The following is a 17,781-nucleotide window of genomic DNA, read 5'->3' as shown; positions in this document are numbered from 1 at the left end:
ATTTTCAGGGTTGGGTGAAGCTGATGCTTTCAGTTTTCTCAGATTAAATGTCTAGTTGCTATGCTCTGGTACATAATGTTTTCATTGTATAATATATAAATGAGGAATAAATATAATTATTGAAAATTAAAAAAATCTCTAAGTAAATAAATAAATAATCTCCAACAGAAATAGGTTATTTTACAGTTCGACCTACGGCCAAAAATAAAAAGTAAACTACTTGTTCTTTGAAGCATCATGCTTAACAACTAAACTGTTTACCCTTTTGGATTGCTGAACTGTTTATTATGTGGCTCAGTGGCTTGCGGAGGAAAATTATTTTAATTTGCAAGACAGCCAGGAGTGACCTATCTTCAAATTATGTTTCGCGCTTGACATTGAAATGGTTCTTTTTTGTGCTCTCTTCAGTGCTGGAGTTGGAAGAACAGGCACATACATTGTGCTAGACAGTATGTTGCAGCAAATTCAACAGGAAGGGACTGTCAACATATTCGGCTTCTTAAAACACATTCGTTCACAAAGAAATTATTTGGTGCAAACTGAGGTATGCGAAAAAAGGATACTTTCTGTTCTTGTTGCTCTCCCCCTCCCCCACCAAAAAGGGTACTTTGATTTACCTGAGGGTTGGAAATCTCCCTAAAATGCTAAAGTTGGATGGACCTGACCTTGTTTTACCAGGTTGATGAGTCTCATAGGGCTCCCATATTAAAGTGCTACCAACTGGCTGGCTTAAAAAATAGAACCTTAATGCCTCATAGTTCTGGGGGATAAAAGCCCAGAGTCAAGGTGTTCGCAGGGCCATGCTTCCTCCAGAACTTCTAGGGGAGGATCTTCCCTTGTCTGAGTTTCTGGTAGCCCGTGTGTTGCTTGGATGAAGCAGCCTTACTTCGATATCTACCTACCTCCATCTTCACATGGCTGGCTTTTCTGTCTCTGTGTCCAAATTTCCTTTTCTTGGAAGAACAACAGTCACTACCTCATCTTAACTAATTACATCTACGATGACCTTATTTACAAATACAGTCACCTTCTGAGGTACCGGGGGGTTAGGGCTTCGACATATCTTTTTGGGGGACACAATTCAAGCCATAACACCAGATAATGGCATTGTATGTCATAGGTGGACCAGGTACCTTTTGTCTGTTTTGTGACCAAATAGGGAATATCTTTGGAATGACACTGATGGCGGAGAAGATTAAAAAAAAAAAAAAAAGAAAGAAAGAAAAGAAGTGGATCAGGCAGTGCCCACCCCTGCTAGCAAACACCTCAAGTTTTTCCTGCATGGAGTGAATAAATGCATTCATTGTCATAATTTTTTTATTTTCATATTTTAAAAGTATGAATTCTGCTCAAATGATAGCCTTTTTTAAGTCCATATAGTTTATCATAGATAGTTTACATGACGCAGGACAAAGTCTGCATATCTGTATATTTTCCCCTGTTTCGAAATAAAAATGAATTGAAGTTGGAAACTGTGGATGGCAGCTCGAGAGCAATCAAAGGTAAATTGCCCTGTGGGCAAAAATCAAACTAAACCAAACTTCACTCCATGAAGGAAATGACACACTAGTCAGATTAGACCAAGAAAGAGTCGCATACAGGAAACAGAAGACAAAACTGTACGTAAAGTTGTGCTAAGTTACATATGACTGCTGAAAGGAGACTGGGAATGGACAGCAGAAGAAGACCCAGGAGGAGTATAAACGTCAGCAAAGTCCTCATGCAAAACATGGAGGAGGGTCACAGGTTTGAAGGAAGGGCAGAGAGAGCACTGCTTTGCTTCCTTCCCACAAATGTCAATACATCAGAAGTAACAGGAGGGACGAGAAGAGTCGTGTTCTCTCTTGACTGCCTCCTCTCCTACGTCTGATTTCCCGCAGGACGAGTAAGCAATCTTTTGTGGGTCCATTCCCACCATTGTGTAAAACTTTTTTTGTCTGTCAGGGAAAAAAATTATTTTTGTATTTAGGTACATGTAAAGAAAACCTGAAGTAATGTTGCTCATTGTCACTGTTTTGCCAGGAACAGTATGTTTTCATTCATGATGCTTTGGTGGAGGCCATACTTAGTAAAGAGACTGAGGTGCCAGACAGCCACATTCATGCCTATGTCAATGCGCTCCTCATTCCTGGACCAACAGGCAAAACGAAGCTAGAGAAACAATTCAAGGTGAGTCCTCTTAGACGTTACCACGCAATTCAGTGTCCCTGCATCTTTTTGTCTGAGTTGACAAGGCCATGTGGACGGGTTCAGAGCACGGTTGGCACAGTGGCTGTGTATTATTCTTTAGAGTGGGCGGCAAAGCCACGTGGTAAGTTTCAAGGAGAATCTTAATTTTGAGAGCAAGGAGAAAAGTTCTCAGGAACTCTAGATTAACGTTTACAAGTGTAAACTTGGTCCAAGAAGGAGGGCACAGAGCATAACAGAAGGGACAGGCAGACCTCATCATACAAACTTCGTAAGTGCTCTTTTTCTTTTGAAAGAACCAGACCACTTAACAAGGAGTGCTCCGGCTCAGGCTGTTCGTGCTATTCTTTGGAAAAATCTGTCTCACTTGAAGCCCCTGGACTAGAGAAGAGGCCACACCAGAACAATAGCTCTTCAACCCCAGTTCCTCCCACCCACCTTGTCATGAAGCAGTGAGCTAGAGCAGGGAGTATGTTTTGTTCAATATCATACCTTCTACAATCCTAGTTCTCTGACTTCCAGAAATCAGCCAGCAAAGAATTCAGAAAACAGTTGTTACTGGACCTTCTAGCTGTTTAAGGGGGATTTGCACAGTTTTGACTTTCCCACAGGATGGAGGCTGGTTATTTGCTCCACCTTATTCCTATACTAACCTCTTACTTCCCAGGATTCCTAGAGAAACAGGGCCAATTTCTGAAGGAGGAATATCTAGGAAGAATTTGAGACCCTGGAAAAACCTAGTGGAGTTGACAAATCTTGAGATTGCAGAGTGTTGTTTTTCCTCTTCTCCCCCACACTACAGTTTAAAAGATGTTAGTCGCTAGGACTTCCTTCTGATTTTCTGTTGTCTCAGTCAGCACCATTTGTACTTTTGGAGAAGAGAAAGATTGGGGTGAATGCTGTGCTTTGAACCTGCCATCAGGAAGACATAAGTGTTTTTATGCAGCAAAGCTCATCTGAGCGAAAACAGAACACGTTAGAGAAAGAAAAAGTATGCAATTTGCCTTCTACAAATGAATAATAAAGGAGTATAAAACATCAGCATTAAGTTGTTAGGATAGCTTTATTCTAAATTAAAAAATATGTAAGTATTACCCATTTTCAACATAATTTTCATTGAAGTATGACTTACCCCTACACAACTGCATGAAAGAATTGATATGGCTTACACTGGATAACCCAGGATCAAAATAGAAATATCAATTATGAGGCCAGAATCTTATTTAATGGGGAGACGTTTGATTCTGTTTCCTGTTAACACACTACCGGGGAGATAAAAAAGTATGTGTGTTTATGTGTGTGTGTGTGTGTGTGTGTGCACTGTTCTATAAGACATTAGTCATTCAAGTTTATCTGTAGAAACAATTCCTTGAGATAAATTATATGGCATTTATTTGTGACTATCTGCAGAAAAGGAAAACACTAACTGAAAAAGATATCTGCACTCTTAGGTTCATTGCAGCATTATTTACAGTAGCTAAGATATGGAAACAAGTTAAGTGTCCATTGATGGATGAATAGATGGGAAAATGTAGTATATATATTCAATGGAATATTGTTCATCCATAAAACAGAATGGCAAATCTTGCCATTTGCAACAACATGGATAGACCTTAAGGGCATTATGGCAAGTGAAATAAGTCAGAAATAACTCAGTGAAATAAGTCAGACAAAGAAAGACAAATACCATATGGTATCACTTACATGAAGAAATAAAAAAAAAGTCACAGATACAGAGAATAGATTGATGGTTGCCAGAGGCAGAGGGTAGGGGGTGGGCAAAATGGGTGAAGAAGATCAAAATGTACTAACTTCCAGTTATAAAATAAATAAGGCATAGAGATATAATCTACAGCATGGTGACTATAGTTAATAATACTGTACTGCATATTTGAAAGTTGCTAGGAGAGTAGACCTTAAAAGTTCTTGTCATTAGAAAAAAAATTCATAACTATGTATGGTGAGGGATGTTACCTCCACTTACTGTGGTGATTATTTTGCAATGTATACAGGTATCAAATCATTGAGACATATACCTGAAATTAATATAATGTTGTATGTCAGTCATACCTCATTTTAAAAAGAAAACAAATATTTATCAAGCACCTGCCACATACCAGGCCTTTTGTGTTTGATACTAGGATACAAACATGAATTTTTTCAAAAAATCACACCCAGGTCCTGCCCTTGTGACACTTGCTCCTGCTCTTGATCTAGTGAGATATACAGGCAAGAAAACAGTTACAAAACAGGGGGAAAGTGCCATCACACAGGTGAAACGGGTGCTGTAGGATGCAACTCTTCAGGGAAGAATTGCACAGGATATAGTGAAGGGTTGCATAGAGGACTCGGTGATTTATTGGACATTGCAGTGAGGAGAGAAAAAGACAAGCATTAACTACCCGCATTCTCACTTGAGCACGGAGGATGAGATATTGTTCACTGAGACTGAAAAGCGCATGTTTGTTGGGTGTGGTGGGGAAGGGATGGTGAGATTTGTTCGGAGCCAACCTAATTTTAGGAACTCAGGAGGTGTAGTATAAACAGGCATAGTAGGCAGTTGAATAACTCAGTGGGAAGCACAAAGGAGAGGTCCAGCTTGGAGAAAGGATTTGGGAACAATCAGCATAGAGATGGTTACGTGAAGCCTTAGAATTGGACAAGACAGCCAAGAAAGCTTGGGAAGGGGTTTTTAAGAAAAATTATAACTAACCAATGAATGGACAGCCCGCAAAAGAAAGGGAAGAAGTAGGCATTGGAGTGTAGGAAAAAATTGGTCACAGTGGGGATATAATAGACTCTGAAGGAAATAACATTTTGAGGAGGAAATGGACAAAGGTCAGCAAATGCCATTGACAAATCAGTTGTGATGAGGACAGAGCATGCCATTGGACTGAGCCATAAAAGCTACTTCAGGGAAGGATAGCACTGAAGCCAGACTCTAGGAAGGTAAGGAGACATTGTGTGTGAGGAATTAAAGACCATATTTAGATAACTCTAAAGATTTTTGACTCTGAAGAGAATGATAATGATAGCTAGAAGGAAACTTGAAGTTAGAAAGTAAGAATTTTTTTTGGTAAATTTTTTTGTTTTGTTTTGTTTTTTATGTTTTAATGAGAGGCATCTGAGTTTGTTTAAAAACTAATGAAAAGTGAGGTGCCTGGCTGGCTCTGTTGGTAGAGCATGTGACTCTTGATCTTGGGTTGTGAGTTTGAGCCCCATATTGGGAATAGAGTTGACTTAAAAAAATAAATATGGGCTCCTGGATGGCTCAGTCGGTTGGGCGTCCGACTCTTGATTTCGGCGCAGGTCACTATCTCCCAGTGAGTGTGAGCCCAGCATCAGGCTCTGCACTGACAGCGAGGAGCCTGTTTGGGATTCTCTCTCCCTCTCTTTCTGTCCCTCTCCCACTTGTACATGTTCTCCCTCTCTCCCTCTCTCTTTCTCTCTCTCTCTCTCTCTCTTTCAAAAATAAACACTTAAAAAATAGTTTATTTAAAAGACACTAATGAAAAGAGATGTATGGTGGGAGTGGTGGGGAGAGGGAGGAGAGAACAGACTTTTAGAGGGAGAGGAAATCCTGAGAAGAGGCAAAGAGGAATTAGGGGCCAAACGCAGGGACACCTAAGTGGGTGTGTATAGCAGTAAGTGTGTGGGCTCCAAGGCTGCAGACTGAAGGGATACTCTGGCTTCTATTCCCTCTGTGACACAGGAGGTGAGTGTGTGGTGTGTGTGTGTGTGTGTGTGTGTGCGCGCGCGCGTGCGTGGGCATGGGGTGTGTGCGCGTGGGCACGGGGTGTGTGTGTGTGTGTGCATGCGTGCGTGGGCATGGGGTGTGTGTGCATGGGCACAGGGTGTGTGTGTGTGTGTGTGTGTTTGTACACACATTCTAGGATAAAGACATTAAATATCTAATGGAGGGGGAAGAGTTAATTTCAAAGAATCTATACAGTACTAACCATATTCTCAGAATCTAATACATGAAAATTGGAAGTTGAAATGAAAACTTGGCCCTAAAAATATCCCAATATTTGAACAATAAAAATTCTCTTTTACATAATTGATAATAATATGAAAGAGGAAATTATAAAATCTTTAGAATTAAAGGTCAACAGAAGGACTCCATAGCACAGCTTGTAGGAAACAACTGAAGTTGTATCTAGAAAGAAATTTATAATCTTAAATATATTCATTTGAGAATAAATAAAAATAAAAACAAATGAAATAGGCATATCATGTTAAAATTAGAAGAAAAGCATGGTACACCCAAAGAGGGAGACAGAAATATTTTCAGAAAGTTAAAGCTTTCTTAAATAGATGGTTAAAGTGATTAAATAGAAACAGATGAAACAAAACCAAATGCAGGTTCTATCAAAGACTAATAAGACAAATAAACCTGTGGCCAGATTAGTAAGAAAAGGAGAGGCTTTGCACTAATAAATATTAAGGTGAAAAATAGGGATATATTTATAAATATTTTAGAACTGTTTTTCTAAACTTAAGAAGCATACTGTGAGCATATTTGTGACAGTACATTTGAAATCCTACATGAGAGAAAATATTTTTAAATATTTATTAATTTTTGAGAGAGAGAGAGAGCACATAAGCAGGGGAGGGGCAGAGAGAGAGGGAGACAGAGCAAGTTCCATGCAGTTAGCACAGAGCCTGACACAGGGCTCAGACTTAAGAACCATGAGACCATGACCTGAGCCAAAATCAAGAGTTGGATGCTAAATGACTAAGCCACCCAGACGCCCCGAAAGAAATATTTTTTAAGAAAAAGTAAGCAAAATACACTCACAGAGAAATGCAAAATCCAACTAGACCAAGAACCATTAAATAAATTGTATCAGTTGCCAGAAATCTCACCTCCAAAATAAAATCAGAACTGGAAGAATTACCAAACTTCTAAGGAACAGAAAATTCCAAACTCTGTGGTAAAATATCTAGGTAGAAAGCAAACCCAACTATTTTACTGTTTTAGCAAGTGTAACTTTGCTACCAAAACTGTATAAGGAGAGTACAAGTAAAGAAATATACAGACCAGTTTCACTTATGAACTTAAACACTGAAATCCTGTTTAAAATAGCAGCAACTCAAATCCAGCGGCGTGGTTTTTAAAACAATATTGTGACCAATTAGGATTCATAGCGTTTGTTCTAGTGATGATTTAACAGTAGAAAATATGAACAGATATAGTTACGAGAATTGTATGGCCCTCTCAAAAGATGTAGAAAAGGCAGTAAATAAAATTCAGTATTCATAACAAAAACTATCAGTAAATTAAAACTAGAGGGAAGCTTTCTTCATCTTAGGCTACATTATAAATGTCATATACAAAATTTTAACTTGGAAATTTTCATAGCAGGTTTAAGAAAAAACAAGAAATGCCAACTGTTGACACTGTTAGTCAACACTGTACTGGAAATCGAGTCAAACAAAAAAAAATGTTTAGAAATAGAAAAGAATCTGTAGATGATACACTCGTCTATATAGAAAATCAAGAGAAACAAAATAAGATATCTCTTATTAGAACTCAACTCTCATTACAGTTCAACAAGTATATATAAAAATCAATAGCGTCGTAACTCATTAGCTGTGAGTTGTTAGAAGAGATATTAGAAGAAAAAGGGAGTTCAACAATAAACAGAAACAAAAACTCCAGGGTCTCAAAAATAAACTTAACAAAAGGTACAATGAATGCATAGAGAAAAAAGTATAAAACTGAATTGAAGAGCCTAGAATTAGACCCAAAAAATATAGATACAATTTTCATGAATGGAAATATTCTGAAGATGTCGATTCTCCAAAATTAAGTATAAAAATCAGTGTGGTACCAAATTCCCAGCAGGATTTTCATGGTAAATTAAGAACTGAACTTAAAATTAACATTTGGAGAAGTAAAGAACAAAGACATCCAAGGCACTACTAAAAATAAAGAACAAAATAGAAATGTGTTGGACAGTATATAGAAGACTTATACAGCTATGATAATTAACGCTGAAAAACAGACAAATCAGCTGGAGGAACCATGTCTTTGTGGAAATGGTTATATGATAGATATGACAAATCAGTGAGGGGAGGACAGACTAACCAATAAGTGATATTGGGACAATTTCCATGTGGAAACAAGTAAAACTGGGTTCTTAACACACCTTAAACACTAAAATTATTCAAGATGGATTAGGTACTTAAAGGTGAAAGCAAGGTTCTATAACTATTACAAGAAAATGTTAGCAATGTATATTTTGAAGGCATCAGTGTAGAAAAGGACTTCTTAAAAACATAATTGGCAGAAATCTTAAAGAAAAAATTAATTAATTGGCTATAAATGTCCGTGTGATTAAAGACAACAAAGACATTAGCATATTTTTAAACAGATTATAGACTTAAATTCAAGACATCAAGCCCCCTAAAAATTAATAAATGACAGTGAAGTATAAATATAAAAGGGCAATCATCAAAAAAAGAAATTTAAATGGCTAATTAATGCTAAAATTCACAATCACACAGTAATCAAGGAAATGCAAATCAAAAGCATGGTTTATCACTTCTATCAGACTGTCAAAAAATAATGCTGATGACTCCTAATTCCATGTGTATGTATTAAGTAATATGCAAGAGAGAGTCATTGCTACAAAGTTTAGAAAAGCAAAATATTAGAAATAATCCTAACATTCACTAGTTGGGGGAATAGATAAATAACAAATAGATTATTCATGTAATGCAGTACTAAAAAAATGAATGAAATCCAACCATATACATAAACATGTACACACACACATACACATATCATGCAATTTACTCCAACTGCACCGTGAAATGTAAGTGGAGGACATAGTGTATGCTTATGAGGGAAACCCTAGGGAAGATCCTCCCGGTGCTGAATGTCAAACTAAAGGGCATTCTCTGCTTCATCGAGCTTCCCTGGTGTAGAACACAGATGTGCCAGGGATTTAGGTCAAGGAATTTTTGGAAAACAAGTCAGATATATGTATATTCAGTATCTTATCTTGATTTCTTGGTTGGGTCGTGTGTGTGTGTGTGTGTGTGTGTGTGTGTGTGTGTGTGTGTGTATGTTTGAGTACTTGGATGACTTAAATGAAATCATCTATATTTTTCTTTGACTCCCTTTCTCAGCTCCTGAGTCAATCGAATATACAACAGAGTGACTATTCTACAGCCCTAAAGCACTGTAACAGGGAAAAGAACAGAACATCTTCCATCATCCCTGGTAGGTTATGTTGAATCATAAAAAAAAAAAAAAATGACAATATTTGTACATCTTGGAATGAATGAATTCACTCAGTATTTTTCTAATTATGCCTGATAATTTACTTGTTAAAAAGGACTCTTAAATCCTGAAGTCCATCTAAAAAATGCGAAATACATAGAAAAACTAGCTTACAGATCAAAGTCACTCAACTTGGGACATGCAGCTGTGTTTTCCAATGTGGGGGTGGAGGGAAGGGTATAGAGCTGTGAGCATGGTGGTTCATGATGAGTGTTTTGTGTTCCAGTGGAGAGATCAAGGGTTGGCATTTCATCTCTGAGTGGGGAAGGCACAGACTACATCAATGCCTCCTATATCATGGTAAGTCGAGAAGTCACTGGAGAAACTACCTACCAGTTTGTGCTTCCAGAACCAAAACCAAAACGGGCTTCCTGAAGCAGTGGCTGTGGCACCGCTGGTGGGTAGATCTAATCGAATGACTGCAGACCACAACCCCCAAGCAGCAAAGAGAATAACAGCATCCCTTGATGTTTTGATGTGTGCTGGGACTGGAGATCCCTCAAGCAAGACAAATTAGTAAATAAATGCAGGAACCAAACTTACCATTCAGGACTTATGAGAAGATACACAATATACACTGGGCCAACTAAGAGGCTCCATTGCATTTACCCTGAACAGACCCAGGACATTCCAGATTCTGGAAAGCCCATCTCACTGACTTTACTACTCCAGGTTTGCAACACAGTGTTCACCCTGTGGACTGGGCTCATTTAGAGACATAATCTTCTCCTTCTGTGTTTAGATCTTCTGTGAGAAAGGGGAGAGTGTTTCTGGGTAGCCATTGCATGGCCCTCGTTTCCATTTCAGGTCTATCAATCATAGAGCTTGGCTTCACATGAAAAGGTGGTAATTCCCATGCCAAAATCACTGTTTCATTTATCCAGCAAAGAAAATATTGCAAGATATCCATGCAGGAAACAGGGAGATGTGTTGTGGTAGCATCTAAATACATGCTGCACTTCCCATGAGCCTGTGGGGAGTAGGAACAGGATCTGAGAGACCCCAGAGCAGAGGAGGATAAACGAGCCATGATTTTAATAAGCAACACCATGGAAATCGTGACCAATCCAGAGGACGCAGCTTCTGGGTTTCTGCAGCAAAATCTGCAAGGTGCCTCTCTGATTCCTCCCTGATAGAGGAAGCCAGGGTGTCTGGACACCAAGGGTGTTCTGTTGTCAGTGGGTGCGAATTTAACACTTTGCCATTGGGACTTACAGAAAGTGAGAAATATAAAATCTCCTCCGAATGTCCATTCTATCCAGTGTAGGAGACATGGTCCACATGCCATTTTGGGAAGTCTGTTCATAGAGATGATAGCTGTGTAGACTTGGGCACAACACTTTTTGGATTTTTATGTTTTTTTAAAGTTTATTTATTTATTTTGAGAGAGAGAGAGAGAGAGAATGAGAGAGAAAGAGAGAGAATGAGAGGGGGAGGGGTAGAGAATGAGGGAGAAAGAGAATCCCAAGCAGTCTCTGCACTGCCAGCACAGTGCCCAAAAGGGGGCTCGATCCCACAGACTGTGAGATCATGACCTGAGCCTAAATCAAGAGTCAGACACTTAACCAACTGAGCCACCCAGGTGCCCCACAACACTTAATTTCTTAAGCCTTAGTTTAACCACCTACAAAATGGGGATCACAGTTCCTATCGCATAGTACTTCCATGAGACATGAGAGACTTAAGGGGAAGAAGAGGCTACTCCTGGGGCACCTGGGTGGCTCAATTGGTTAAGCATCCAACTTCAGCTTGGGTCATGATCTCACAGTTTGTGAGCTCTAGCCCCACTTCAGGTGAGCTCGAACCCCACTCCAGCCTCCGCACTCTCTCTCCCTCACTCACACTCTCTCTCTCTCTCTCTCTCTCTCTCTCTCTCTCTCATAAATAAATAAATAAATAAATAAATAAATAAATAAATAAATAAATAAATAAATTTTTTAAAAAAGAAAGAAAATGCTACTCCCGTGCCTGGTGTATGGAAAGTGCCCTCTAAACAGCAACTAAAATAATCACCTTGTGATTTACAGATGCAATCTAAAAGCAAAAAGACTGCCTTGACTTAAGGCCCATTAACTTATAAATGTACTTGGAGCGTTTAAAGTCATATGCCAGGGCTCTTTGTATCTTCTGTTTGCTTTTGTAGGGTTACTATCAGAGCAATGAATTCATCATCACCCAGCATCCTCTTCTTCATACCATCAAGGATTTCTGGCGGATGATATGGGACCATAATGCCCAGCTGGTAGTTATGCTTCCTGATGGTCAAAACATGGTAAGTCTCCCCCATCACGTCACTTTTGGTACTTGCCTTACAGGGGAAATAGCAAGTCATGTCAGCCGGAAGTCCAAGCAAACAATTTTTTTTCAACTAATAAACTAATATCACTCGTTGGCTACTGGTCTGCTATTGTCTACTATTGGGCCTGGTTTGGTGATGCTACCTCCCAGGTCTGAGATTGCTGAACGACAGTTTTAAATAAAAATAAGTTAAAATTCATTTAAATTTAAGTATTCTGTGATACTGCTTATGAAAAATTAGAACTGCAATCATGAATGAAGTCAGTCCCTATGCTTCTATTTACATTTTTAAAAATAAAACTTGTTAGGATATTTGGAGAGTCCTTCAGTTTAAGGAGATCTATATAAAACCCAAAATAAAGGCCTATTTTATTTAGATTTTGCACATATATGTAACTTGGAGATTTATTTCTTATCTGTAAAGGTAGACTGGCCATTCCAAATGACACGGGAAATTGCTGAGCTCTTAAAATCACTTGAATCTTTTCTACTCAGTTATCATTTATAGAAGCAACAACTTACCATTGTTACTGATGAGCTAAGAGCAAAACAACAAAGCAATAGTTTGGTTTCTTAAGTGTGATACTTTATTCTGCACACCAAACTTGTTTAAGGCTCAACATTTTAAGAGTAAATTTTGAGATTCAAAGAAAACTTTGAGTTGAATTTTCTATGTCAACCAGTTAACTTCATTTCACAGTCTGACTTAGTAAACATTTGATTAAAATCTAGACTCTTCCTTGGTATTTAATCCTCCAGGCAGAAGATGAATTTGTTTACTGGCCGAATAAAGATGAGCCTATAAACTGTGAGAGTTTTAAGGTCACTCTTATGGCTGAAGAACACAAATGTCTGTCTAATGAAGAAAAACTTATAATTCAGGATTTTATTCTAGAAGCTACACAGGTATGGACATAATTGAAATGACAAACTTTTCATCTTAAGTACATGCTTTGTTAAATATATGCTGGTTTAAGGATCTTCCCTAGAAATAAAACAAAGGAACCTAATTTCTTACAAATTAGGACAGATTGCCCAAATAATCAATTTTACCTTACTTGTCACTTTCATTTTTAAAATCCTATAGAATCATTAAACACCAATCGCCACTAAACTACACCGTCCACACTCAGAGAATCAAAGATTTCTCTCTTCACTCCAGAGTAGTTCTGATAGACCTTAAATTGAAAATAAATTCAGTAAAAAAAATAATTTCATGAATCCAAATTCTCCTGTTTTAAGGTAAGTTTTTACCTTGAATTCTTCTAAGTAAAATAGGAAAAATATTCTCTACCAAAATGAGCTTACCGCTGTCTACCAAGAGATGAAGTGTTACAAGTGAAGAAGTGCTTTGAAAATTGTGCAGTACAATGAAGTAGGATTGTTTTACTAATTCTTGGTTATCTATAAGGTATCAATCTGAATTCTCTGCCAAGAATTATTTATGTAATTACAGTACAGAATTTACTGTACAACTACGGTAAAATGCTAAAAGATACTAATAATGAGCAAGGCACGTGAGAGACAGAGTACCTTCCCGATCAGAAAAAGGTTAAACCATATTTTCGATGGTCTCAATGTTGCACTTCACTGTAGTCTAATTCTGGAACAGGTGAACCATGTAAATTTCAGGTTCTGCTGCTTATTTTTAAATGTAGCATTTTATTGACTACACTTTGGGAAGCTGGAGGTTTAGGGATGTAAAGTCACACAGCCCAGTCGGCCACTTGCATAAGAACCAAGAGTGGGGCTGGAGCGGAACCTACGTCTCCACCCGCCCAGCCCTGCTTGCCAGCATTTCCCCACCGGGTCATGTAATTCCACTCAGTTATTCCCAAGTAATACTGGGATTTGAAGAAGTCTATGTTATTTTAAAACAAATTTTAGCACTGAAGATTTCTTTTTGTATTAAGTTTACTGGCACAGACACATCCTTGGTACATGGTTTCGAAGTTTGAATACCATAATAAACCTACGACTAAGACATTTTTAGAATGAAAAAGAGATTATATCTACAGTGAGAAATGAGGCATCACAGCAATTTCTTCCCTCTGAGATGGAGGATGGGCTATAGTGCATGTGACTGGGTTTTATCACCTTCCTGTATTCCTGGTTCCCCCAGTTATTCCACTCATAATGAACTGTCACCAATGGGACTCTTTTTAAAATACTGGTTTTTCTCTTCGTATAGGATGATTATGTACTTGAAGTGAGGCATTTTCAGTGCCCCAAATGGCCAAATCCAGACAGCCCTATTAGTAAAACGTTTGAACTTATAAGTGTTATCAAAGAGGAAGCTGCCAACAGGGATGGACCTGTGATTGTTCATGATGAGTAAGTTCCTCTCTTTAAACGGTTTCGTGCCTGAGCATTCTCCGGGTGGGCATATGTTTCTTTTGTCTTTGTACTAACCTAATGCTTTGGACCAATTGTAGCGACTCAGCCAGGGTAGATGATCTGCTTCCTATAACCAAGGTTAACACAGAATTAGATTTTTTTGCTTCTCTTAGAGCTCATGTTGAAGGCAAAAAATAGGTATGTGATCACAAGAATTTGCTCTTGCATTGTGTGCTAAGAACACTTTGTATGATGAGTCAGTGTTTTGGCACTTGAATTTTTACAGGTGCTCACCAGAGAGACATTTCTTAGTTATTGACACCCTAGATAGGATGAAAATCGATACAGTCTTTATTAATCAGAAATAGGAACCTATACAATAAATCTCTAAAGGCTCCTGTTATGAACAAATAAAATATGTTGGAATAATATGTTATATATATGTTGTATATGATACATATATGTGATAACTTGTCAGACCATTTTGATTGATTGCCAGCCCCTTCCAGAGTGTAAAAATAACAAATGAATAAGCAAACATTAAATTTCTATAAAGTATCCCATTACTAATATCATAAATACTTGCTAATGTTTCAAATTAAACTGTAGTTCTCTGCACGATAAAGAGAGACATTTTGTTAAAAATTTCCGTGTTCCCACTACGAAGTTGTTAAGGCCATGTACTTTGTGAGTTCCAAATGTGAACGTTCGATGCATCTGAATGGAGTCTTTGTCCCTTTGCTTCAAGGCATGGAGGAGTGACCGCAGGAACTTTCTGTGCTCTGACAACCCTTATGCACCAACTAGAAAAGGAAAACTCCATGGATGTTTACCAGGTAGCCAAGATGATCAATTTGATGAGGCCAGGAGTCTTTGCTGACATTGTAAGTAATAGAACAGTGAACTAAACCTTCACCATTAGAGTACTGCTTACTTCCCAGAGGCTGCCAAAATCATTTTATCATGTATCAAAAGAGGCCACCTTGACTGATAACATCTCCATGTGGTGTTCAAGCTGGATTACGAGTTACTTAGTCCACAATCCATAGAACTGGAATAATAAACAATAAACATTCAAAGTTTATCTTCTGGAAAATTAAATGTATAAAATTTAAATTTCACCTGTGTCTTTTTGCAAGATTTATTGTAATTCTGAAAAATACCCTCAAAAGCACCAACTAATCTGAGAACTCTCTATTTTTCCGTGTCTCTACTCTGAGACTGTAGCAGGGCCCATGCTCACCTTTGCTGAAAGCAAGGTGTGGGGCCAGTCAGGCTGCTAGAGTGTAAAGACTACTTAGTAAACAGTGGGTCTTGTAAAAAGGATTCTGCGTGAGCCCGAGCTGACAGTGCAGTCCTTTCTGGGACCTCTCCATAGAGAGAGAGACCCAGTGGATTTCATGACAAGTGGAAAAAGGAGAATGAGTGGCTTACAGGTGCCTTGTACCAAAGGATTACATACAAGTTGATAAATCGGTAACAGTAACCTGTCACATCATTTTCTGATTCCATGACATAGATAAACAAGAATGGAGTGCTGGGGCACCTAGGTGGCTCAGTTGGCTAAGCGTCCAACTCTTGATTTTGGCTCAGGTCACGAACATACAGTTTGTGAGTTCGAGCCCCACATCAGACTCTGCTGACAGTGCGGAGCCTACTTGGAGCTCTCTCTCTCCCTCTCTCTCTGCCCCTCCCCCACTTGCTCTCTCTGTCTCTGTCTCTGTTTCTCTCTCCCTCTCTCTCTCTCTCTCCCCCCAAATAAATAAATAAACCTAAAAAATTAAAAAAAAAAAAAAAGAATGGAGTGCTTACCACTGGCAAAAGTATGTTGGCCAATTTTCTAGGTCAATTGAAATTGACCTAGGTCAATTGAATGTTAGCTACTTGAAAAGCTACTTTAAATTTCTTCAGAAAGAGATATGAATATAGATTGTGTACCTCCGTTGAGTTTAACAGACCCTTTAACACAATGCCCTTCCGCGAACAGTGTCAACGCGTGACTGAAAATTTCCCTTCGTTTTACAAACGTGCATCTTCACGAAGCTTCCTGTTTACAATCTCCCCTTCTCTATTCTCCAGGAGCAGTATCAGTTTCTCTACAAAGCTGTCCTCAGTCTTGTGAGCACGAGGCAGGAAGAGAATCCATCCACCTCTCTGGACAGTAATGGCGCGGCATTGCCCGATGGAAATATAGCCGAGAGCTTGGAGTCGTTAGTGTAGCGCAGAAAGGGGCGAGGGGAATCCGTATTGAGCATTTTTTGCCTCTTCCTGAAGCTAGACAGGAAAATCACTTCAGTTCTTCTGTTATCTGTTCACTTTCCATCACCTGACAGTAATTTTCACGACATAGGATCCTGCTGCCAAATTTACATCATTAACAACGTGTGCCTTTTTGCAAAACTTCTTGTAATTCACTTATTGTGTCTAAACTAAAATGATTGGATTTTACAGTATTTCTAAGAATGGAATTGTGGGTTTTTTTTTTTTCGTATTTTAACAGGAAATTTGAATTTATAGATATTAGGAATTCCCAACTACAGAAAACATGTTTGTTCTTAGTGTCAAATTTTTAGCCATATTTGTAGCAATCATCAGGTTTGCTAGAAATATAACTTTTAATATAGTAGATTGTAAATAAAACACTCCATTCCCTATGATATTCAATGTTTCACAACTGCAGTATTCACCTAAAGTAGAAATAATCTGGTACTTACTGTAAATACTGCTCTAGTGTCTCCATGGACCAAATTTATATTTATAATTGTAGATTTTTATATTTTACTACTGAGTCAGTTTTCTAGTTCTGTGTAATGGTTTAGTTTAATGATGTAATTCATTATCTGGTCTTACCCTACGAGTCTTCTGATATTCTTCCATGTCATCTCAGTAATTAACTCTGTTTTAGCATGTAACTTTAACTTTTATGGAAAATAGAAATACGTTTGTTTTGAAAGATGTTTTTATGAGAATAACACCTTACCCAACATCGTTTCATTGGTTTTTATCCAAGGCATTGCAAAAATAAATATAAATATTGCTATCAATGTGCATTTGTTTGGGGAGTGCTGTGCCGGGGCACGTGTAGCAGAAACTTGTGGGCACGGGTCCACAATGATGATGGAAGTGAAGAAAGGTTGATGGGATGGAGCAGCATATAGAGCTGTGAGTCCCAATCTGTGCATCGAGACACATAGGGAACTCACAGAATTTAAAGTTTTGAGAACATAGCAACAGTACTTATACTGCCCAACTACTGTTACTGACTTCCTGGACCTAACTACCGTGTACCAAGAAACGTGGGGGGACTTTGACTTAGAAACAAGCTGGGACTGGGGCACCTCGGTGGCTCGGTCGGTTAAGCATCTGACTTCGGCTCAGGTCTTGATCTCGCGGTTTGTGAGTTCGAGCCCCGCGTCGGGCTCGTGCTGACAGCTTGGAGCCTGGAGCCTGCTTCAAATTCTGTGTCTCCCTCCAGAGGCCCCTCTCCCACTTGCACGCTGTCTCTCTCTCTCTCTCTCTCTCTCTCAAAAATAAATAAACATTAAAAATTAAATTTAAAAAGAATCAATCTGGGACTTAGAAGCAGGCAGATTTGCCAGTCGGGGACTGGTTTGGAAGCCAGGTGGATTGATAGACAAAGCTCAGGAGCTCTTAAACCCCGGGTC

General features: G+C 38.6%; 1 protein-coding gene across 5 annotated transcripts in view; it reads left to right on the top strand.

Annotated features, from left to right (window-relative positions):
* PTPRZ1 (protein tyrosine phosphatase receptor type Z1) overlaps positions 1–17,160 on the top strand; it is a 186,676-nt gene extending 169,516 nt beyond the window's left edge. For all 5 annotated transcript variants that reach the window (XM_086691441.1, XM_086691458.1, XM_086691447.1 and 2 more), the window contains 9 exons: positions 409–544; positions 2,023–2,169; positions 9,328–9,421; positions 9,708–9,781; positions 11,625–11,753; positions 12,539–12,685; positions 13,971–14,113; positions 14,865–15,000; positions 16,196–17,160. In XM_086691441.1, the coding sequence (XP_086547567.1) occupies positions 409–544; positions 2,023–2,169; positions 9,328–9,421; positions 9,708–9,781; positions 11,625–11,753; positions 12,539–12,685; positions 13,971–14,113; positions 14,865–15,000; positions 16,196–16,336 (1,147 nt within the window). In that variant the 3' untranslated portion in view covers positions 16,337–17,160. The remainder of the gene's footprint in view (positions 1–408; positions 545–2,022; positions 2,170–9,327; positions 9,422–9,707; positions 9,782–11,624; positions 11,754–12,538; positions 12,686–13,970; positions 14,114–14,864; positions 15,001–16,195) is intronic.
* The last annotated feature ends 621 nt before the right edge of the window (positions 17,161–17,781 follow it).

Source organism: Puma concolor, chromosome A2 (genome assembly GCF_028749965.1).
Source record: "Puma concolor isolate L17-30 chromosome A2, mPumCon1.1.hap2, whole genome shotgun sequence".
NCBI lineage: Eukaryota > Metazoa > Chordata > Mammalia > Carnivora > Felidae > Puma > Puma concolor.
Note: the sequence above shows the minus strand (reverse complement) of the source record. Positions and strands in the feature narration are given on the sequence as shown.